Genomic DNA, 24,565 nt, shown 5'->3' on the forward strand with positions numbered 1-24,565 from the left:
GTGCAGAAACAATAATAGAACAGCTTACTGTTTGTTCTGCTGGACCAAGTTGGCCCGAAATATTATTTGGTTATAGAGAATTATGCCCACAGACTTCTGAGCCGGAACTTTTTCAGCTGAAAAGTAAACTTTTCGTTTGTCCTCTCCGGTGGTCATGTTAAAGCACCGTCTCAAACCTATTTTTGGTATATTCTTTGCTGCAATTTTGTGACACTTACTGGTCATCATACATTATACACCCATTCCAATAAATCTGTGATAAGTTAAAATAAAAAATAAAAATATAGGCCATGTAAATCTACTAGCTTCTCTCTAGTCTGAATCTTTTCTGAACTCCAGAGAGAGAAACAAAGATAAAAAACAATAATCAGATTTATTCTTTCTCTCTCAATATGTTTCAGTGTTCTAGCCAAATGCATCTAAACTTTCAGCATAAATCCTTTGATTGTTTTTACTCCTGAATCTTTGAAACGTGTTGACCATATAACTGTAAAGCAGTTTGAATCACTTGTTACTGCGCTACATCTCAGCTGACCACAGCTGCTGTTCAGAGCCACCTATAGCACACATAGGCTGAATGTTTGACAGTCAAACATAGCTTTTGGTAGAATATTATTTTTAAGGTTTCACTGAAGTTGGAATGTATTATTTTAAAATTAAAATTAAAATAACCGTTTTTTGGACATTTTAGTTTTTACATATTTTATCCTACAGCCTAAACAAAGCATTTCACAAATTAATTAAAACACTTCATTTTAATTATCACCACATAATATATTATTCACAACATGTTTGCATCTCGGTGGTTAATTAATTCTCCGTGTATTTCTGGAAAAACGAAAGTATAATTTATAGGGAATTGGAGCCAAATGGAAAGCTTTTATTTTGAATGAAGTAGCCCGGAAGTGATGTATTCAACTCTGTAACAGCTGGACTGGTGCTAACTACCTGTGCGCTCAGGTGCTACTTCTACAACCAAACAATGTTGTTATTCTTTAGCGTTTCTCTGACGTGTCTGTTTTATTCTTCAGCCAAGCGAAATGACAGCCCCGTTATCGGTAAGTGTTACTCACTGCAACACTTATGCAACAACTCCTGAAGTTTAAAGCACTATGCGACACCAAACTTAAAAAAACCATGGCTGACCGTTACAAAAAAAAAAAACTCAAAACCTACGCGAGCGCATTGCATTCACAATAGAACAAATATCTATTTAAATCCAATGTGCTTCTGTAATACAGTCTGTGTGATTCTCAATGTCCCGCTCACCCTTTTTTAATTCACAATGATAATTTAATTGACATTTTTACTTTTAATTTCAATAATGCACAAACATGCATGTTTGTTTATTAAATGCCCCCTGGCCTCATACCGTTTTGTAGAACACCTTATTTGTCATTGTTTAAGGCTGGGACGTGACTCTTTGCTTAGGCTACAGACCTAACTGGTTAAACGGGTTGTGTTTTTCTTTCAAAAGGAATACTGGCTCAAGAAATTCGTTCCCCAAAACCAAATCAAACGGCTTACATTGGCGCCTCTTATGTCAAGTTCCTGGAGTCAGGAGGAGCGAGGGTTGTGCCTGTCATGTGAGTTATTGTCTTAACTGTCTGCTGTCATTCCTCCAGTGCAGGAGCCTCCAGTTACACAGGCTTTGTAATATCCTGATGCTGTGTTCACACCAAACGCAAAGCCAATTTTGGCATCTCTTGAAGGTGGTGATGCACCAAATCCGGTGTTGACAGATCTCATTCATCTCTATGGAGAGCTGACCATTCGCCTTAATCTAAATTAGCACAATCGTGACTCAACCTCAAACTTTATGCAAATGTTTTGCTTCGCGTTTGGTGCGAACACCGCAGGCTGTTTATGCAGCAGTTCTCCCAACTGAAACTTTTAACCTCCCTCTTTTCTATGTCTACAGGCTTAGTCAGACACTGGAGGAGTATAAGAGACTGTTCAACTCCATTAACGGGTAAATGTGCTACAGCATGGTAACCCATTTAGCTGTCAAAGATCAGGGAAGTGTGTTCCAAAATGAATAATGATGCGATATATGTATGTGGTCTTTTATAAATGACCATCTGGAATCTACTGACAGCTCAGTGTGTGTCAGAAAAGTAAAAAAGTACAGAAACCATATGAGGCCATTAAAGCTCTGCGGTTGGGAGAAGCCCATAATGCTCAGTATTTTAACCTTAAGGACATGTTAAGGCCATTGTAATGAACCAAATATGCCATGAAGTAATTGTTTTTCCTCATGTGTGGACGGACAGCATTTTTTGTTTGCTTAGCGACAGCCGACAGGGAACAGGTAACAGACACAAAGTAACACAGTCAACTGCTAAAACCTGCTACAAAAAGGAAAGATTTAAGCTGAACTTGTATTAGAGAGAGGATTGAGCAGTGCCCACCTCAGCAGAATAAAATCCACAAGTTAAACGACATGCAGAGCTACTTATCGAGGATATATTTGTTGCATCAACTCCAAAAAAGATCCAAAAAAAAGATCCAGAACATTTATTTTTCTTTGAGTCATGACCCCGTTGTTGTTAACAGGATCCTCTACCCAGGAGGAAGGGCCAGCATCATCTCCTCTAGGTATCAAAGAGCAGCACAGATCTTTTATGAGCTCGCCGTCGAGGTAAAAGTGTAAAATATTAAGTGTCTAGGTTTTACTGTGTGTGCGCTGGATTATGCTGCAGACTGTATGTGATGTTTCAGGCAAACGAGAGGGGCGACTATTTTCCTGTGTGGGGCACCTGTCTTGGATTTGAGCAGCTGTTCTACTTGACGAGTGTAAAGACGACGCTGTCGTTTACCAATACAAGTGGTGTGACGTTGCCTCTGAGCTTCACTAATGGTATGGCTTTGTCTTAATGCTGATGAATGAAGTTACCTTCAGGTCAGGAAATCGTAGTTTTTTTTACAGTGAGTGAGGTGTTTAACTTTTTTTTTTTTCGTTTCTTTACCAAAATGACCAGAACTAGTTGTTTACAAGCCTAAATGTAAAAATATGTCGCATTTCAAACATCATCCATGGTTTAAACATTACAATTAGCAAATGAGCTGAATAGGTTAAAAGGCCACGTTTGCGTTGTTGTAATATTAACACACTCACATTCGCAGTGGAGCAGTGTAATATGAACATTAGTTTATTACTTCCATCAGTTCCCATATCAACGTTGTACCAGCAGAGTTATCCCAGTTTATGCGACAAAAATGGACCATCTTTATATCAACCTCTTGAAATATGTTCTGAAATTGTGTATTTGTTGACAAATTTAAATGGTCAATAACAAATAATATTGGTATGACCCATTTGCAGAAACCAAAGGCAGCAGACTGTTTAAAGGCTTCCCTGCTGAGCTCATGGAAGATCTGGCTACTGAGTCGCTGACGGAACACTCTCACAAGAAGGGTTTGGCCGTGTCGGTACGTCAGTGTCTACTATTATAATGAGAAAACATTACCCACACAAAGTATAATAAGGAGTGTGGAGCGCACGGGTACACCATTGTTGCTGGATTAATGTGAATTATGAGCCTTTTTTCCTTTCAGCACATAAAGAGCAGTGAAAGAGTAAATGGGATGCAGTGGAATCGGGTGCTTTGTCGCTAACCTCTGTCTGTTTCTTTCAGACTTATCACACAAATGAGGAGCTGAAGAAGTTTTACAAAGTTCTCTCCACGAATACGGATGGAACAACAGAGTTTCTGTCAACGTTTGAAGGTACAGTTCAGTATCACTTAATCAGTACAAGTTGAAAGCAAAACAACTCCGGAGGTAACTTTTTTTTTTTACTTCCTCTTCCCTTCCCTCTCGGCAGCATATGATTACCCATTTTATGGGACGCAGTGGCATCCAGAGAAAAATGCATTCGAATGGCGAAATCCTTACATTCCCCACTCTCCATCAGCGATAAAGACCACCTTCTACATGGCTGAATTCTTTGTCAGTGAAGGTACGAACACAGCATTATTTATGGTTCCCTAATTACAGAGTCAGTAACTGCATCATAGAGCATATGATCTGTAAGTCGTTTGTCTCTCCTTACAGCCAGGAGGAGCTTTCATAGATTTAGATCCGAGGAGGAGGAGAGAAAAGCGCTGATATACAACTACAGCCCTGTTTACACGAGGCCCCAAAGCCTCTTTGAGCAAATGTATCTATTCTGATGATTGTCTGCTGAGTGGCTTTTCCTTTTGAAGGATTCGAGGATCATTTATGGTTTGTTGTGCAACACAGGGTTGCACAACAAAATGCAGTTGTAGTCCATTTATTACACAAGAAAAACACGACAAAGCTTATAAATACAGGAAGGCATTTTGTTTGAATTTGCATGAATTTCTACAGCCTGTTTGCTGTCTCAATCTGTTGAATCTTCAACCAAACAAGTAGGAAAATGGAAGTAAGTTAAGTAATCAGTGTCATTTTTATTTGTTCTATTTTATTTAATTTATTTTTATTATTTTCATGGTTATTTGTCTTTTTTGTTTGTTCTTTGTTAGTTTTGTTGCTCTCTGACAGGCCTAGTTTTTGTATATGTGTGATGTTGGTGTGGTTGGGCGAATACAGACGAGCTAGGGAACATAGCGGATCATTTAGCTACTTTAGTAGCCAGAATAATTCTCTCAGGGTTTATCGGGGACCAAAACAGAGCTGAAAAAGTAGTTTGTATTTTATGGTTGACCAGTGTAAACATGCCCGAGCGGCCATGGAGGCAAATGAACAGATCAGGAGTCCAGACAGGTTTCAGAAGACGCTTACTTTATTTTACAAGTCGACCATTGCACCAACGTTCCCATCAGTGTCTAGTGGCCTCCACTAATTTCCCGCACAAACAAAATGAGGGCCCTTTTGTACACCTGGTCCATCTAATTGGACCAGCCATAGCACCTACAGGTAAGTTTATTGCTAGCTATCTATGTATAATCAATATTTACCTAATTTTACCCACACCAACCATACAAATATTAATTAACAACTATATATATAAGTCCTATACCGAACGTACATGATCAACCCATAACTTATCTAAATAAATACAGCAACACATATGTTCACATAGTTGGTATTTCCCGGAACTATAAATGGGTGCTCGGGCCCCCGGGGAAGTAATTTGCCCGAACACCCTGGGAAGAGGAAACCGGCAGAGGTAATTTGTTGATAGATATATATATATATATATATACACACACACACACACACACACACACACACACACACACACACACACACACACACACACACACACACACACATACATCCAATAAACTTGTATGGTCCTTGACTCCTTCCTCACACACTATCCGTGGTCTAAGTAACGGCGGCGCGTCGTTACAACCAGAAACATGACTCCAAATGAATGATAATGCTACCGTGTGTCTGCTAGACTTGTGAGCGACCAGGGATAGTGCTGCAGATAACCTCTTAACACAAATGGTCATTGAAATAAAAACGTGTGCCTCAAGAATTCATCCCTTTGCATTGCTTTATTTGACAATCTTCCATTCAAATGCATATTTCTCCTCATTCCTAAACACTTCATGCCTTGAACATTGTTTCCACTGATTTGAGCCAAGCGTAAGTGACTCAGCACTTTCAACAGTTCCAGCTCTGTACTGTTATTTTCACCTACTGTACTATTCTTGAACATCTTATAAGCAAGAATGCATGCAGATTTTGTTTTACAACAATAGCTTCCATTTTGGGAAATATGCTGAGACCAGTTTAACGTTTGTTCTGCTGGCTAAACATCACTATTTATGCTGCTCTTTTGGTTGTAGAGATTATGTCCGAGATGCGTTCAGAGCAGGACATTTTTCAGGTGAAAAATGAACTTCTTTGCCCTCTCCGGTGTACACATTATCGCTTAGGACTTATTTGGGGTACTTTATCTTTGCTGCAATTTTGTCACTTGAATCCATGGTAACTGCTGTTATCTGTGAAGCAGCGAGGGCCAAAGGGTAAAGGTTTTGTAAACAGATCTCGAAACATGTTTTCCTTCCAAAGGGCATGGAGAAAAAAAACCCCACTTCTAAAACAAAAACCAAGCGGTTCTCAGTTTGTCCTACACTGATACGTGAGAGTACATGATTGTAGAGCAGGGCGGTGTGCTTTTACTTTGCAACATAGAAGTCTTTTTCTTTTATCAGAGCATCTTTTGTGAGTCTTTTTGGCCACTTGGACATGAAGGCATACCAGGTACTGTAAGCATGTTTCCTCATTTGTAACATGCTAAATCAATCCACTGTCATTGGGTGGCCTGCTATTGCACTCTTACTTTGGTTTTGACACTGGAGCGTATTGAATGAACTATTCTAACGTTAATGTGAAGGTCCTGCTCGGTCTCCTGCTGACCGCTGCGGCAGCTGACGGTCAGTCTTTCCACCCTGGCAAATGTCCCCAACCATCTGTTCAAGAGGATTTCGATGTTATGAAGGTAAAATACTGTTGACTTACCTCAATTAGGTTATCATTTTTTACATTAGTAATTTATGAAGTGTTGCCATTCTTTCCATTTTTGAGTATTAAGTTAATATAAACGGAGTTTCTTATTGAAGGAGATGTCACGAAAACACAGCTGCTGATTAACAACCGTTGTGCTGTTCTCCTTGTAGTATTTGGGCACCTGGTATGAAATCGAGAAGCTCCCAGCTGCGTTTGAAAGAGGAAAATGTAACCAAGCGACATACAGTATGCTCGCTGATGGGACGGTCAAAGTTCGCAATGCAGAGCTGCTGTAAGGATTGAACTGCCCTGCTCTCACATGTTTTCCAACATTTATATTTGGCTAAAGGTTGCCTTTATTAGTCTGTTCATTCACTCTGCCAAGTCTGCATGGATTTGGATTTCTTGTACCATTCAAGTGAAACCCTTATTTGCATCAGTCATACTTTTCTTCTTCTCTGCACAGGTCTAATGGGAAGAGAAATACAATTGAGGGTGTTGCCAGAGTTAAAAACTCATCTCAACCTGCTATTCTGGGTGTCAGCTTCTTTAAAGGTAGTTTTAAACTAGTTGAATACTATTCTAATACATTACATGGATTTATTTCATACCATATCTGTGTCCAGGTGTTCCAGATGGTCCCTACTGGGTACTCTCCACAGACTACCAGACATATTCTCTGGTGTACTCTTGTACTGACTACTTCCTGTTCCACGTTGACTTCGCCTGGATCCTGGCTCGCACCCGGGTGCTGACTGAGGATGTCAATAGCCAGTTACGTGATAAGCTGGCTTCTGCCGGTGTGAACATAAACCGCCTTACAGTCAGTGATCAGACTGGATGTGAACGGACCAAAGGTATGATATGAAACAAAGGGGAATAACGTGCTGAATTGCTTTTTGAAATTTCTCTTACGTGTCTGCTGTTTTATTCTTCAGGCAAGAGGAATGACAGACCCGTCATTGGTAAGTTTATTAACTTAACTTAAATGTGGCTTTCCTTGCATTTTGATATAGGCTAAAGCTTCCAACTAACTGTATTATTGTTTTAGTGTCGTCACTACCTATACGTGGTTAAACTGGTTGTGTTTTTCTCTCGATAGGAGTACTGGCTCAAGAAGTTGCTTCCCCAGAACCAAATCGAACGGCTTACATTGGCGCCTCTTATGTCAAGTCCCTGGAGTCAGCCGGAGCGAGGGTTGTGCCCGTCATGTGAGTTATCATTAAACATTTCCTTAACTGTCATTCCTTTAGTACATTAGAGCTTTTTGCAACAACGGCGTTCTTGAACTGACACCTTTAACCTCCCCTTTCTATTTCTACAGGATTAACCAGACACTAGAGGAGTATAAGGAACTGTTCAACTCCATTAACGGGTAAATGGGTTACAATATGTTCACAGTCACAGCCTCTATGCTCTAGGTTTGAGGGGGATTTGTTTCAAAATGCATAATGAGATATATTTGTGTTTTTTATAAAAAGATAACATTCGCTAACAGGTTCACATAGCCCATGTTTCAGTAACTTTGTATTAACTTTAGTTGGTCAGTTTTTGCTGAGATTGAGTTTAATATAATGGATATAAAAAGGATAGTTTTTTTTCTTAATGTGATTTTTCTGTGTTTCGCTTCTGTCGTCATGACTTTCACCCTTACCGTGTCACATGATTGAAACTATCTTGAATCTTAATTATAATGACAGATGAATAAGTTTAAGGTTAGACTAAACAGGCAGGTTAAATATATGAATTAGTAATATATAACAACACTGCGATGACAACGTTTGTAAACAACGGTTCAAGGCAACAGTAGGCTGCACACAGATGTACAGAGAAGCTATTCTAGCTCAAGATGTTGGGCATCACATGCAAACACAGTTCTATAACGTGGAAACTCACAAAGTGACATTAACCTTAAAACATGGTGACTGAGTTCAGTCTGTGGACATTTTCTATTATTTTGTCCACCCCTGATGTGTATTTTTTTCAAATGAAGCTACAGAACACTTTGTGTCTTTGTCATCAGGATCCTTTACCCAGGTGGAAGTGCCAGCATCACGTCCTCTGGTTATCAAAGAGCTGCACAAATCTTTTATGAACTTGCTATTGAGGTAAGTGTAAAATATGAACAGCTAGGTTTCAGTGTGTTGATGCAGGACTGATTTGCAGACTGTATGTGACGTTTCAGGCAAACAAGAGAGGCGACTATTTCCCTGTGTGGGGCACCTGTCTTGGATATGAGCAGCTGACCGTTTTGACGAGTGGAAAGAACTTACTGTTACGTACCAATACAAGTGGAGTGCCGTTACCTCTGAACTTCATGAATGGTATGGGAGTGTCGCGTTAAATGGAAAAGTATTATTTTATAAACATGACCAAAACTTGTTTAATGTAATTATTTCATTTTTTAGAATATTATGTATGTACATTGTGTCTGTCATTTCTCCATTAAATACAGTATATGCAGTATGAACGGCCATTTCACAAAACTATAATTATTTTTCTTACTTTACAGGACAACAATGGACCTTCTTTACATTAACTGATTTATATATCTGATGAAAATATGTATATTAGTTTGAAAAAAACAAAACAGCTTTGTTCTTAATGATAAAAGCTGTTGTTATGACCCATTTCCAGGAGCCAAAGACAGCAGGATATTTAAAGGCTTCCCAGATGAACTCATTGAAGATCTGGCTTTTGAGCCGCTGACGGCAAACAATCACAAGTGGAGTGTGTCACTGTCGGTACGTCACTATTATGATGAGAAAACACGAGTGCTAAAACATGATCTAAAATAGTAGTTTGATTGGGTGCATCGTCTCTCTGTCTGTTTCTTTCAGACTCATAAAACAAACGAGGAGCTGAACAGCTTCTACAAAGTTCTCTCCACAAATACAGATGGAACGACTGAGTTTGTGTCAACGGTGGAAGGTAGTTCCAATGCAGCATCACTTTATCGGTACATGTTTACAGCAATATAACGCTGGAAGTAACTTTTATCTTTATCAGCACTTTCTCTTCCCTCTCGGCAGCATATGATTACCCAATTTATGGGACGCAGTGGCATCCAGAGAAAAATGCATTCGAATGGAGGAAGCCTTACATTTCACACTCTCCATCAGCGATAAAGACCACCTTCTACATGGCTGAATTCTTTGTCAGTGAAGGTACGAACACAGCCATTTGTTTTGTTCCTTGACTGAAATAGTCACGAGCTGCATGATGGAGCCTTTGTGATTTGTATTTTCTCTCCTCACAGCCAGGAAGAACTTTCACAGATTTGGATCGGAGGAGGAGGAGCGCAAAGCGCTGATATACAACTACAACCCTGTTTACACTGGGCCCAATAGTGTCTTTGAACAAATCTATTACTTCTGATGTTGAGAAGAATGCATGCTCATGATTGGAGAAGAGTATTACCCACATAGTCCAGTAGAGGGCTCCGCCTGTGCTGACAGTACTAGGGTTACAACATTGTAACCTTCGTTAAATTCAATTCTAAAATCTAAATTGTAGGAAAGCAACAGGTGAACAGAAATGAATAGTCAAATGTAACTTCCAAAATGCTTTATGCACAAATAACACTCGACACATATTGTTTCTTTTTTCTATTTAGAATGAAATGATATTTGAATAACATTTACACATCAAGCTGACGAGACTGGGCTCTCAATCACAATACTACTGGAAATGTAATTTATGCAATCCAGTAAGGAACATTCAAGATGTCAAAAATGACCACGTGGAGCTGAGCTATCAGGGATAGTGCTGCAAATAACCTCTTAACATGCACTGAAACGGAACACAAATGGTCATTCAAATAAAAAAATAATAATTACACATGTGCCTCAAGAATTCATTATTTTGTATGCCATGTTTGCATTACTTCATTTAAAAATGTTTCCCCCTTATATACAAATGCATCATTTTGCAGGGTAGAACACTAATCCCAATAGCTTCTTGCCTTCAACTTTGAACAATGTGTTTGCTGATTTAAGCCAAGTGTAAATGACACAGCAGTGTCGTCACTGTTTTCTTCACCTACTGTACCATTCTTAAACATGATGCATGCAGATTCTGTACATTTTAGCGGAGTCATCATTGGGCATATTTCCAGGATATTTTTCTTCTGTGAAACTTCAAACTCCCGACAGCTTCCCAATCAAGTATCAGCTGTTGAAAGTGGCAAAGCTATCTTTTTCAAAATAATCTTTTTCCAAGCTATATATTTTAAACAATAGCTGCCATTTTGGGAAATATGCTTATTTGCTTTCTTGCTTATAGGCTTTGATGAAAACATTGAGCATAAAAACTAGTAGCACTAGTTTCCCCTTGCTTCCAGTCTTTATGCTAAGCTAGCTTCATATTTAAGGACCCGATATGAGAGTGGAACCAAATTTCTCTTCTATTTCTCAATAAGAAGCTAAGCTATTAAGTTTATTTCCCAAAATCAAACAATTCCTACAGCATTGGCCTTGTTGTAGCTTGTTTGCAGCTGCAGGATTTCTTCTGACAAAGTAAGGCACAGTGACTAAAACAAGTTAATGCTTTTGTTAAAACTGGAGCGTCACAATAAAACTGTCTCGAATGATAATTAAGAAACCCATGGCGCAATTTGTCTTCCAAACATTTAGCAAGTAAGTGAATTCTGTCAGCATCGCTGATTTACATAAATCGAGGCTACGAGATGAACATCGGGAAAAAACATGAATACCAAAAGAAAATATCTCCATAATTGCCGAGTGAATGTTTGTGTGCTATTTTACATACTGTAAGAACAATAGACACAACCACAGTCCAACATGAAGGTTCTTCACAACTTTAAAAATAGTAACATTTCCTGTATCGGCACAATTCCAGACAACCACTGCGAACACTGTCAACCAGTGTTCTTCACCAGGCGTCTGATTTTCATTGATATACAAGCCCATGAGTTATGTGCTATAAGGTGTTCCTTCTCCTCACAGCTGGGAAGTTTGTGTGAAAGCTGATGCTTTGTCTCTGCTTTTAAAGGAGCTGGTCCATCCCGGCTGTGAAGGAGACTGCTCCCTGTTAAACCAATCAGAATACTCCAAAACATCACGTCAGGTCACCAGTCTTTGTTGGCTCTCTGGAGGGCTGTTGGATTCGAACTCTGGGCAGAAAAGGTGTGAAGATGGATGTAGGACTAGATCCGTCGTCTGCTTGAAAGCCAGTCTCAGGTTAAGCATGCGGACGCGGGGAGTCCAAATGCAAATTGAGCAAGAACAGACGAGAGTTGCACATCTTGTACAACTGTATGTCAGTGTTGTGCTTGGGCACGGGACAGGATGGAGGTTAGGAAGGCGAAAAGTATGGGTGGGAAGGATGTAGGGCACACAAGCCTCAGGAGGGCCAAGCTAAACCTCTTCATCGCTCTCCTCATCCAGGGCCTCCTCAAACACTCGTTCTGGTAGCCTGAAGCATTCCTCGAAGAAGTTCACCAGGGACTGGCTGAGGTGTTGCCTGGTTGCTTCACTGTGAATGAAGTGACCTTCATCTGGGTAGATCTGGGACACAAAGAACAGGTGACTGAGACACAGTGTTTGGCCATTTTCTCTGTAACTGCAGAGACAATAATAATTTGTCTGGTTAGATCTCGTTCATATTGGGAAGGATAGGACCCTGAATAGGATGAGTGGTTACGGATAATGGATGGATGCAGAGTGTCCCCGGTTGTGCTGCCACCGATTGTTATCGGATGATATTCATTGTAATTAGTTTGATTGGTTGGCTCGATGAAGGCCGGTCAAAAGAGCGGATCAGATGAAGCATCGATTCTAAATCCAAACAAAATGTGTCTGCTTTCTCGCCTGCTCTTTAATTCGCTCTGTCAGAGACACAGCTGTACACACACACACATACAAACACACCATAAAAAGTCAAAGCTATCTTATATACAACTGAAACTGTTATGAAATGATTATTTTCCACATTTGCCAATAACCCATTGCATGAGTACATATTTAAATTAGTCTACAACTGCAACTTACAATCATTTCAATTACCAATTAATTCGTGGATTCTTAGTTTATTAATAATATTAATTTTCAAAATGTGAAAAAGAAAAGGACAAATGCAAGGCAAAGTCTTTAGCACTATATGGGACTCACACTGATTTTCTATTAGTTTAACGAAGACATTCTAACCGAGTTATCATGTTTACATGAGTTGTCCTAAAGAGAAACCAGGTTAAAGCATGTGTGCACAGTAACCCATCCTTCGGTCACTAATGAGCTCCGATGAACATTCAGCTGCAGAACATTGTATCCTAATTGGATTAGTCCTGGTGTTAATGCAAGGGGCCCAAGAAGGTCTCATAATCTCATTATGTGGAATGAAGGCATTGTGAGGGCTAATCCTCTGCCTGCTGTTGGATCCCGCTGGGATCACAGAGCTCCCCGAGGTTGGAGAATAAGTGAACCAGGCGGATAAATTGGATCAGCAGCAGTAGTAATTACAACGGAGTGAAAGTAAATCCACATACCTGTAAGGTATAGTTGGCCTTCTCATTGATGAGCTGGGCGATGAATTTAGCTGTATGTTGGAAATGGACCTTTTCTGGGAAAACATAATGATATACACGTCGAAATGTCAAATTATCTCTTTGCTTCATGTAAGATTTACAAACAAAATAAATAGATGTAGGTTGTTGAACATCCTTGACCTACCATCAGCTGTTGGATGAATAATAAGGAACTTCTTATCCATGAACTGAGATGCTCTGTGTGCTAAATTTGCCGTCTGAGGAGTGATGAGACACACGGCAACAAATTAGATCGAATGAGATGTTAGAGTAAATATCACAACTGGAATTTGAAACGTAATCAAATCTTACCGTGTATGCCCTCGGATCAGGTTTAGGCAGCCCAAGGTATCTTTCTGAAAACGCAGATGCTACAAGGGAGAGATGGCTTCAATTAATACTTTGCTTTGACATAAAAATCAAATCAAAACTTCAACAAGACTGATGAGTCCTTTCTGTCTTGTTCTTCGGACATTTTGAAGGACAAATGTTTCCAGGTTTTTCTCCATATTCAAATATATTCACTCATCTACATATTCTTTAGTATCAAAGCGTTTGCAGCATGTCTTCATTTGCAATTCCAAACGTATACAGTGTCGTGGCACCCCCCTCTAGCAAAGTGAGAGAAATCAAATTGATGTGAAATCACTCCCACCGTGACGCACAGTTCCTCCTTAATTTGCAGTTTCCTGACTCTGCGCCGACACGAGAGCACCGCGTCTCTCTTTCTCCGTCACTCTCCGGATACACACAATTCTGCATTTCACACATTTCATTCCTTTGGTAGCGGAGGTGAGGCTGGTGTAGTTAACTTTATCTGGCACTGTTGTGATTGGGTTCAAGGTGTATCTTGCAGCATCACACTGAGAAGGCGAACAAGCTCTTTCCCCCCCCCCCCACACACACACACACATGTACACACATGTATTAAATAGTCATGGAAATAACTCCCAGTTGCGGCGCTAAAGGTGGTATATTTGCAATCTCTTTTTCCTTTTCGATACATCCTGACAGCAGCAGGAATAATCATGCAGGGATACTGCAGTGGTTTATTACATACAGAAGAGACTATGTACACAGAGACTACAGCTTTTAGAAAGCTAGTGTACAGATTCTCTGCAAACAAACAGCTTACCGTATAATTCAAAGTCGGTGATGGGTGAGAGAACAGCGCCACACTTCACAGAGGATTCCCCGCCGCTGACCAACAGGCTGGTCACATAGCCTCCGTAAACCTGAGGTACAACCAACGTGCACGTTATCACTTGTGGAATGTATCGAAGAGCATTTATTTAATTACTGTACTTAAGTACAATGACTTATACTCCACTGGAGCGCGGAGGCCTTTGTGCTTCATACTCATTTGTCTGACAGTTACTTTTCAGATTACAATTTGTCATCCCCTTCCCCTTCCCGTCCAGTGAAAAGCAGGTATCTCCAAATGTGTTGCTTTTGAATGTTTGTGATGAGCTGAAGGACGAAGTGCTTCTTTACTCTTTAGGTGGTTCAAATCCTCCTACTTCTGAAGCTGAATAAACTATTGAGAAAGCCTCTTGGATCAGATGTAAAAATGCAGAGCTGAAAACAGGGCTGTTTCTCTGAACTCGTAAAAAGTCGACTTTTTTAAGAGATAAGTGTTCTCACGGGACAGGGAAGCTATAAACATATAGATTATGATGCCTTGCTGTATATTAACTATCAAACAAGTAGTTAAAATGAGCACAACCTTAAACATCTACAGCAGTAAAATGCAACATACACATTATAGCTATACAGCTGGTAACATAAATAAAAAACACTTTTTTTTGTCACATTTGCTCAAATTGTCATTATATCCAGATAGTAGTACATCAGGTCTCTCTGCCTCCTTTCAGTGCTCCTAACGGCCTCTAACACTGCTAGTGAAGCTCTGAACTCCGATCAATCTGTTAATCTAGGCAGCGCGTTGCCTATTTCTCGCCTCAAATGTTTCCAGAAACATATTTTTATGTACTGTGAAGCCGTAAAAATGAGAAATTTGAACTTTACGGCCACTGTTAATCCAAAAAGATCATTATATAATATTAAAACGCTGATATGGAACATTCCAAAACGTACTGTTCATTTTGATACTGTGAGTAAAATTGACTGGTGTTAACAAAGACATGCATGCTGCTTTCAGGTACACACAGACAATGTTCTTACCTTCCCAAAAGCTCCAACTCTGGTTTTGTCAACGTAGGACTCTTCCAACATAAAACTGCAAGAGATGGAAAACTGGTTCTAGTTGGGAAGAACATTTCTATTCTGACTTTAGTATACACCGTCTCAGCATAGCAACTGTAGCTTACAACATGTTTTCACAACTTTACAAGGGACTTTTGTTTATAATACTACTATAACAACTACTGCTTCAACATCTAAATGCTAAAAATAAAAGATATACATTCTTAAAAATAATAAGTAATGTAAAAAAAATGTTTGCATGACAGCAATTTATAGGTTCAAACAGATTTTAATTCATTTCCAAATGGACCAATTCATTCTGATTGAGATACTCTATTTGGGGAATTTATGTGGCTTCATGTAACACAGATACTGTTTCATAAGCCGTAGGGAATAGTCTAATGTCGGTGCATGTCAGTGGTGTTGGAACGCATCGTTTAATTGTCACATAATAGTAAATTCTGGCGCCCAAGTAGCTATTTATTGCATTTTACCCTGATGTCTGTTAAATCTTTAATGAGACAGTATGAAAATATGACATACTCGAGTGCTTTCCTCTGATCCTGTTCCTCGTCCAACCCCAGTCTCTTCTGGATCCGGTGCAGCAGGTTGGTGCCCTGGAAGCCGCTGCCTCGTCCGTCACAGCGCACCACGATAGCGCCGAAGCTGCTCACCAGCACTGTGGCCCAGTCCATGTGGAACTGCTCTGCCACCGTCTGACCACCAGGTGTCCCATCGCTGCACACACAAACAAACAAACAGGCAAACAGATCAGTGACGTCGAGACTGCTCGATGCAAAGCAATGATTTCCTCCAATTATATCACAATATCAATACAAACGTTGCATAGAAGGTATGAGCTTGTGTCTGTTTGGGACCCTGTGGGTACACAGCATTTGTCTGAAAGATGCTTTTCAATCATATTTAGTATTTTTGGGTCAGTACTATTTGCTGTGGAGCTGGCAGTGAGCTCTATTGTGCAGGGAAGGAACTGCAACTTCAGCAGTACAAAGGAACAGTGAGAGGATTAAAGAAAAATGAACTTGCGGCAGACATAACGTGTTCCAAAAAGGTGAATTATGATATCTTTTAATAATTGTCAATGTTGCAGATACCCTCTTCTTATTATCTGATTATTCGAGACACGTTGGTGCTTAAATTGAGTGACAATACAGAGGCAGGCAGAGCACAAAGGGCCAAATTCTTGAAAATCTTAGATTTGAGCTGCAGAGTAAAAGACGGTTAAAGGCACGAGGAAAGAAACGCAAATGGAAGAAAGGGGGGGGGGGTAAGTTTCCTCAGTCACAGTGTAATTATTATCCAGCTAGAGTAGAGGACAATGCAGGGATTATTAAAATGAATATGCCAGATTAAAACTCCAGTCTCCACTGACGAGTCTGCACTGCAAATGGAAACACGCTTTTTTCTCTGCAGAAGTGTGTGCACCAAATGTATACAATGTGTGAGAACATGTGCTCATACTTACACGAGCAGGAGCAGCGGATAGTGTGCTGTGTCCACAAAGCCGGCGGGTTTGAGGATCTGCATCGACAAGGCTGTAATGCAGACACAAATACGTGTTATCCCAAACGCAACACAGTGAACTACACAATCAATTCAACTAGCCCCCTTTCATTGAGAAACTCTAAAATATATGTTGAACCTTATATACATACGGTATATATTGTTTTATATAAAGTTTGTCTCATACACATAACCTGTCTATCAATGTGACTGTGGCTCTGACACACGATACATACTGTAGTCATCCACGGAGATCTTCTTGTACTCCACGGTGGGCATCTGCATGGAGTCCAGGGTCAGCCTCAGGTTCTCATTGCTCTCCAGTTTATGTACTTCTGCAATGCCTGTGGACAGCACATGAATAACCGATGAGACGGCAGTTTACAAAGTTCTGAAAACTAACAAACGAGTCATGTTACAATACACTCTCATCAGAGAATTTAAACTAAAATGTAATCAGCTTGTATTTAAATAGAAATCACTCATTATTAGCATGACTGTTCTGTGTTTCCATATATGTATATATATATATGTCTATATATATAACAAGGACCACCTATAAGCATATATATATATAACTATATATATATAACAAGGACCACCTATAAGCAGTTTCTATAGTTAATGGGTTTTCCTGGTGCAACGAAATAAATTATTCATTTTTGATGGTGTAGAATAATGATTGGAGCTGTGCATTGATATTCATATGAGAAAGCTAATCCATCAGAGCCTCTTGTCCTCCAAAACTTTTAGCATGAAAAATAGACAGCACGACTGCAGCTGAAACTGTGACCTGGATTCGCTCATGGCAAACTCCATGCGTCAAAAGGTTGTCCTGAATCGGGAACCGGCTGTACTTATCCAACAGCTACAGCTGCTTTATGCACCACTAACTTATCCCCACGGCTGCTGGAGTCAAAGGGCATGTAGCGAACATTGTATTTTAGGATTGGTGTGTGTAAATGGTCCAAAGGCAGCATCCAGGACGGGAATCCACACGCGGCTGCCTGTACTGACAAACTGACAGGATGATGGAACTTCAATTAAACCTTCTGAGAGGGAGGAGAAGAAGAAAAAGAGCTCCGTCTGAAATATTGACTGAAGCCATACCAGTGTGTTTCTGTACGCATGCAGAGAGTAATTCTGCTTATCATATACTATTAAAACACAACGGTTGTATTGGCCACACTAGCAGTACGGCTGTAGAAATGACATCGTCTGCCAGTTGGGTTGGTCCACTGCTGTGATCCAGACTGAAACCTCTTTACAACTATTGGATGGTATTGCCATGAATTTTGGTTCACACATTCGCACGGGGCTTTCAAAGTAAAGTGACGTAGTATAAAGAGCGACAGCGTTTCAAAGGGACAGGGGACGGGGTGGATGTCCGGGTCAAACAAACACAGGACTTACACCCAGGAGACCACAGTTGACCAAGTCAGCGTTGACTGAAAAGTGCCATCGAACGGAAAGGAACCATAAGATCGGTCTCTTTTCAAAGAACAGTAATTGCCATCACTAACAGACTAACAGAGCTGCCAACGTGGCTGTAGACTCTTGGCCTCCTTAATAATCATGGTACCCTGATTGCGTTGCTATGCGACACTTAACGAGCGTCAATCATCTTCCTGTCAATCACATTTTAGATCCGGCAGCGAAGAGACGCCTTTCAAACTAACAACAAACTCACCAGCTCGGTAGGTTGACATTGAGGAAACATTACCGCTCTTACAAAAAGCACCGTTTAATAGCCGACACCATGAAATAATCGACGGTAATAACATCAAGAGGTCTTTTACCATAAGCAGGGCAGGGACATCCTATTGGTAAAACAGACTGACACACACATGCGCCCCGTGGTAATCAAATTAAAGTTGGGTGATATTGACGCAGGGCAGCTCATAATTTAATGAGGACATCCGTCGTGGGGAGTAATGCGATTACTGCCGTCACACGCTGAACTCGGCTTGCAGACCAGCAGTGCACAGGTGGTCATTCTGCACTGCAACGGAAAACACTTTTTTCTCGACAAGGTCATTTTCAACGTAGCTATCAATGCTACTGCGTACAAGGTCACTCGTGATGCCTTTAACATAATCCACAGTCCAAAGTAAATGATTCACTTAGCGTAGATACTCACTCTCCCTGTCTTGCGTCTCACTCTCCCCGTCTCTCTGCGTCTTGTAGACGGCTACGAATGGGATGCCCTGTCCTGAGGAGGAAATCAGAAAGTTTCATCATCGTTTCAGAGACATCCATGACAAATCAGAGAAATGTTACAGGCACAATGCTGCAGTAAGACTTTGTTTGTGGCAAGAGCAAAGTCCGCGTTCATCGTCAACTAAATAAGTCTGCTCCAGTGACTGCAGTAAAAACCTGAGACACATCCCAGATCCTTTGTCCGTCAGTAAAAGAGGCGAATCTGTGCTTATTTGATTTATGTAATGCAGTGGCTGAAGTAGCTTTCCCATAACTAGGCCACCGACAGGGGAAAAGTTCTTCCTGCTAAAGCCGTACGACCTCAAATTGGAGGGAGTAGGGACAGCAGATGAAGTGATTGATGCACTTAGAACATTGGGAACACAGTGCAGGAACATTGTGCTGGCGTCTGGTGGAAAGTGCAGCGGCTGATCGCTCACGTCCCTCCGTTGCGTCCTCCCACTCGCTCTCCTCGTGGTAATCACATCATAGCCTCATCACATGAATTCTTTGAGGCAGGCTGTGAGGAGAGGGCTGGATTACAAATGTATGAGATGCAGGACAATCGGCTCTCAGTGATTTCTAGGGAGTGTTTGATGGCATTGTGGTCCGTCCCTGTTTGATCTCACTTCACTGGCGATCACTTTCTACGGTTCAGAGGTGACTGACACAAAAGTCTTGGATTAGTGATTAAATATTGAAGCTTTGAGTCAGATTGAAATCAAAGAAACATGAATTGCTTTGTTTTTTGCAGCAGTGTGAAGACAGTGCTGCGACACTTTGACATCTTTCTGATCTTAAAAAGCTCTTTGCCTGTTCTTTTGCTATTGTCATGGCCAGCACGGCACATATAGATCAAGGTTGTAAGGAACAACAGCAAGATGGAAGCTCTTATTTTGTTCGGGCAAAAACTAGAGAATAGACACACAAAGATTGGTTCTTATTTTACAAAAGATACAAAAATATAGACTAATGCTGAATAGTACTAGTAACCAAGTACATTTACATTTGTAAAAAAACAACACTTTGTTGTTCATACTTTCGAAAGCAAGACTTTTACTACACATTTAGACTTACAATAGAAATACAAATGTACAGCAACAATAGAAAAGGTGTTAGTAAGACTATCTTTATTGTGCTTAAGACCTTTATCTAACATCTTCACCTGTACACTATAAGTCCTCCCCTTCAGGTTATCAAATCCCTACAGCCGTCTGACAGTAGGAAGAACTGCAGCATTACATCGGCAGCCTCAAATTTTAAAAAACGGCAAAGCCAGCGCTGCAAAATGACGGTCAAACTGGTCGGCTAATATCATTTTCTCCCTTGACGAAGCCGAATTGGACGAGTGGACTCTTTGTGAGCCATTTGTTTTGTCACAACCTCCTTGTTGCCTTAGAATGGGTAAGTTGGGCCGGGAGTTGAGGGGGAAGACAGAGGAATGGATAGAGTTTAGTTAGAGGATCCTGTGTTAGCTACCTTGGCAGTTAAGCAGGAAATAGCTCAAGTTGTGACTGAAGGAGCCGCTGATGTATTCACAGCTGTCGGACAACGCACAGGACAGACAGCGGCGGTTGAACGAGCCAAAGGTGTCCGCGCTACGGTAACAAAGAAGAGGTCATTTACATTTTTAGTTTTTCATCCAAATGAGCAAAATGTAATCAAAACAACAACTGCCATTACAGAAAACATACTACAGAGAACAGCCGTTACCTGTACAAATGTCTTCGCCTTGGACCATCCTCAGTGCTCAGAAAGTATCTACATTAATAGAGAAAAAAAGAATGTCATGGAAGCAGCGTTTAGCTACATCGTGTTAAAAAAACACACACAAGCGAGGCCCCAAATACTCACTAGAATAGTTGTCTCATAAATGAATGGTGGGGGGTAATAAAAGGGGGATGAATCTTTTTTTAGAAGAGAAGTAGGCCAAATCTTGCCCCCTTTGGGAAAGAGGTTTTTGGGAGAGTTTTTCAAGTCACTTCAAACACCGGGAATGAGTAACTGTGTTTCTGTTTGTGTGCGCGAAATGCAAGCTGCGTACATGCGAGCTCATGTTTGTCGGATCACAGTTGCCTCGTGGCCCAGAGTGTGGGTGTGAAATCACCCGGGAGTGATGGGGATGAGTCACAGCAGGGCGTTTTTTTTACACCGAGCCTATTTGAAGAGGTTTATTGTGTGGAACCGTACGAGCTGGTGGAAGAGCTCCGCAACAGACGATAAGTTTAGTTGCTGTCTCCAAATGCAGCATCGGTGCTTTAAAAAGACCATGATCTTGACAATAAAAAGGGCCATTTGCCTGTTGGACGGCAACAATCTCTGCGTCTCTGTCCGTGGTGCTGAAATATTCAACTCATTAGCTCTCTGCAGAAACAAGTGAGTTTCTCTGAGGCAGCAAAAACATGTACATTAAAGTTCTAAGTTGATCTTATTACCTTTAGCTCAATGGTATTTTGTTCAACCTTATATTTTGGAATGAGCAACACATATTAGACATAATTAACACTAAAACAAGATCAAAAAACGTCTTATTTATTGTTCGACTTAAGCGTTCTGCTCATGCCAGCTAGTTCCTCACATTTCTTCATTAAAACAAAGTAGTTAACGTTAAAGAGAGTAGAAAAAGTTTACTTTTAATACACCTGCAGGCCAAATCTCTAGCGGAATGACAAGCTTGACAAAATTACCGCTTCCAACCATACGATGTTTGTTTGCTTATAATTAAACAACGTGTACCGACATAAATTACTACAGAATTATGATATACTGGTGCTTTTTCGCTGTGAGCGTGTGGTGGTTGGTCTGGCTGCTGCTGCTGCTGGCGGTTTGTGGGTGCTCACATCAATTGGCTGTCCTCATTGTAGGCCAGGACTTGGGTGACATCCCAGTCTCCAGATGTGATGGACTGCAGTGTGTCAGTACTGGTGTTGGGCTTCGGAGATAAACAGAGGAAGTAAAAGAATCAAGACTCTAAAGACGCTGATTTTATAGCCTACTGAAAAAAAACAACACAGACAAGTGAGCTACAGTATGTTTATCTCAACAAGTATAAAGTTTAGCTGTGTTTTGAAAGCTGACTCATACCCCTGAAGCTTCTAACACACACTTTTGAATAATACTTAAAACACTGAATAGCAAACATGTGATGGATGTTTACTGACTCTAAACATTACTGCACACACACAAGTATTCTCTTACTTGGGAGATGGACATGGAGATGTGGAAGAACTTGCCCCTGCCTCCTTGTGGAATGGCACGGGTGAAGAACAGCTTCAGCCCATCTTTGGAAAACAGAGGCTCCTCATTCTGGAGACATGGTGACGATTATTTTAAACAAAAGAAATAGCACCTCAAAAAAAAAGGGTTGGTAAATGCAATAATTATGCAAAAGAAGAACGTACATGGGTAGACCCTACAGGCGAATGAGGTGACATTTTTAACTACCTGTCTGTGCAGCCATCCTTCACTTTCATCCTCATGTTTCTGTAGAAGCAGGTTGACAGAGTTGAGTGAAAGTAATACAACATCACGGAACGCCTTTGAGACATACAGTACACGTAACACACACACACACACACACATACCTTTGTGCAGACCCCCGTTGTGGCCTCACACAGTGTGAGTATAGAGATGTTCTGGGCTCTGTTCAGCCAGTTGATGGCCAGTTTGGTGGTGGTGGCCCATTTCACCATGGTCACGTAATACTCACTGACAAACACAAAGACGTTATTAAATACTAATTACTCCGTTTACACTGCAAGGTCTGCAAATCAGCATAGTCGGAGAGTAAAGGACAAATCGCTTTGACAAAAATGTGCGAAGAAGTTTCCATTTACTGACAGCATATTATGATAGAATTTTAAAATGGGATGAAACATTAATGAGATAATGAGCCACAGCGAAGGAGGAATTAAAGACTGGGTATAAATATGAACAGAGCAAATGGGGACATTAAACGTAATGGAACTAAACTTGGGATCACATTAAGTAAAAATGCATCAATGGAGAAATCAAATTCTTACAGAATCGTTTGCAGGACACAAAGTAAATGAAAAGATGTAGCTTCAGAAAATGAATACATTGACAGACATTACACACGCGAGAGAACATATGACTTTGAATTAGAGATTTAAATTCACAAAATGAATGCATGTGGTGTAAGATTTGCATCATTTGACTGATTGGAGCGATTGATTGGTTGACAGTTTGCATGCCTCACCCCATCCTGGGATCATCGGGTCTCCTCATCTCGATGGTGTGAAGAGGGCCGTTAAGGTTCACAACATACAGAGTGATGACTGGGTTCTCCTCACCGGCCTGAACGGGACGAGGAACGAGAAGACGATATCAATGATACAACTTCTAGAATCCAAAGAAAATATCCAATAATCCAATTAAACTGTGCACCTTGGGGTAGTGGTACTCTTTCCCCATTGGGTACGGTGTGCCCGTAAACATGGGCAGCTCCATTCTGGGCACCAGGGTGTCATTGATGGTGGCGTACGCTAACCTGGCACCATCTGTAGACCACCAATGGGCAATGTGGGACTGGAAAATCTCCTCTGGAAGGGTGAGAACAAAATGAACCATCAATCATAATGACGGTGAATAAAACATGAAATAATAACTCGCACAGCAGGGACTGGCTGCAGGCCAACAGAACCACACTGCTGTTGCTCATCATGGTCAGGTATTAAGAGGTGTTATGGGGAAAATTTATTTAAAAATGTATAAATGCTGCATCATTAGTATTTCACAGAAGCTCATTAAATGAGTCTTGCATGAATGTTGGCGATCATACATGATTTATGGATGTAAAGTTTCTATTTCACAATAGTAAAAGAAATATGCAGCTTAAGCGTCACGGTGTCAAAAGGACAAAACCTACAGTAGCCAGTACCAGAAGATAATCACAGTTCATCACAAACCATTTCATAAATACATACAAATTAAGTTTTATATAAATCCCTCCATTAAAAATACAATAATACTTCTAAAAAACAGGTCAAAGCGGCAGGAAATGTGCCCTATCAGCAATACTGTAACTCTTGCCTGACCTGTTTGCTATATTTGGATTCACTCATTCACTTTGTATCTCTCTCTTAAACCTACACAGAAAAACACACAGAGTACCAAATGTTCAGGTCATAAATCACAACGGCGTTTAATCTCAGCACATCGACCAGAATAGAACTCGGCCAGATTTCCTAGAAACGAACCAAACAGCAATTTCTCACCAGGTACAACTACACCGTGTAGTTCACCGCGTAACGTTAGTTGTTGGGTTGCCCCCACGTCTCTGTGTGTGTGTGTGTGTGTGTGTGTGTGTGTGTGTGTGTGCGCGCGTGCCATTTTCAGCAAGAAACTAATTTCAGACTTACGACCGAGAGAGTTCCCCTGAGACCCTCTGTGTGCAGGTGTGTGTATTTAAAATCATGTTGCAATCGCACACACTCATGTTAAACAGACCTCCTCCTCTTCAGCTACACACACACTCACACACACACGCACACACACAAAGTCCTCTGTCAACACACAGTGGGTTATTAAGAAATTATGCAAATAAAAGCTCACTGAGGGAACTTTTTCTGACAACACGGAGCACGGCCGTCTCCATCCTACTTCATTATTAAGTCTGTGGCG

General features: G+C 40.7%; 3 protein-coding genes across 3 annotated transcripts in view; 2 read left to right on the forward strand and 1 right to left on the reverse strand.

Annotated features, from left to right (window-relative positions):
• Positions 1-982: 982 nt before the first annotated feature.
• ggh (gamma-glutamyl hydrolase (conjugase, folylpolygammaglutamyl hydrolase)) lies at positions 983-4,279 on the forward strand (the record flags this gene model as incomplete). Its single annotated transcript, XM_079181090.1, has 9 exons — positions 983-1,058; positions 1,478-1,586; positions 1,922-1,972; positions 2,557-2,641; positions 2,722-2,860; positions 3,326-3,432; positions 3,639-3,729; positions 3,827-3,961; positions 4,057-4,279. 9 exons carry the CDS (start codon positions 983-985, stop codon positions 4,173-4,175), a joined length of 912 nt encoding a protein of 303 aa, XP_079037216.1. The 3' UTR covers positions 4,176-4,279.
• A 2,345-nt stretch (positions 4,280-6,624) lies between these two features.
• Positions 6,625-10,786, forward strand: LOC306711997 (gamma-glutamyl hydrolase-like). The gene is made up of 12 exons (XM_079181089.1): positions 6,625-6,742; positions 6,917-7,005; positions 7,077-7,307; positions 7,389-7,415; positions 7,553-7,661; positions 7,775-7,825; positions 8,474-8,558; positions 8,636-8,774; positions 9,088-9,194; positions 9,291-9,381; positions 9,483-9,617; positions 9,710-10,786. The coding sequence occupies exons 1-12, from the start codon at positions 6,699-6,701 to the stop codon at positions 9,826-9,828; spliced, it is 1,227 nt and encodes a 408-aa protein (XP_079037215.1). The 5' UTR covers positions 6,625-6,698; the 3' UTR covers positions 9,829-10,786.
• A 1,042-nt stretch (positions 10,787-11,828) lies between these two features.
• Positions 11,829-24,565, reverse strand: part of dpp6a (dipeptidyl-peptidase 6a) — a gene marked incomplete at both ends in the record, with an annotated part of 127,189 nt that continues 114,452 nt past the window's right edge. Inside the window, 18 exons of the mRNA XM_079181593.1 lie at positions 11,829-11,978; positions 12,956-13,029; positions 13,140-13,212; positions 13,307-13,365; positions 14,130-14,229; positions 15,179-15,233; positions 15,743-15,937; positions 16,686-16,755; positions 16,960-17,067; positions 18,864-18,935; positions 20,402-20,520; positions 20,636-20,683; positions 21,763-21,854; positions 22,121-22,228; positions 22,367-22,405; positions 22,507-22,630; positions 23,142-23,239; positions 23,330-23,484. Coding sequence (XP_079037719.1) covers positions 11,829-11,978; positions 12,956-13,029; positions 13,140-13,212; positions 13,307-13,365; positions 14,130-14,229; positions 15,179-15,233; positions 15,743-15,937; positions 16,686-16,755; positions 16,960-17,067; positions 18,864-18,935; positions 20,402-20,520; positions 20,636-20,683; positions 21,763-21,854; positions 22,121-22,228; positions 22,367-22,405; positions 22,507-22,630; positions 23,142-23,239; positions 23,330-23,484 — 1,739 coding nt within the window. The remainder of the gene's footprint in view (positions 11,979-12,955; positions 13,030-13,139; positions 13,213-13,306; positions 13,366-14,129; positions 14,230-15,178; positions 15,234-15,742; positions 15,938-16,685; positions 16,756-16,959; positions 17,068-18,863; positions 18,936-20,401; positions 20,521-20,635; positions 20,684-21,762; positions 21,855-22,120; positions 22,229-22,366; positions 22,406-22,506; positions 22,631-23,141; positions 23,240-23,329; positions 23,485-24,565) is intronic.

The sequence above is a fragment of the Pholis gunnellus genome (genome assembly GCF_910591455.1).
Source record: "Pholis gunnellus genome assembly, chromosome: 20".
NCBI lineage: Eukaryota > Metazoa > Chordata > Actinopteri > Perciformes > Pholidae > Pholis > Pholis gunnellus.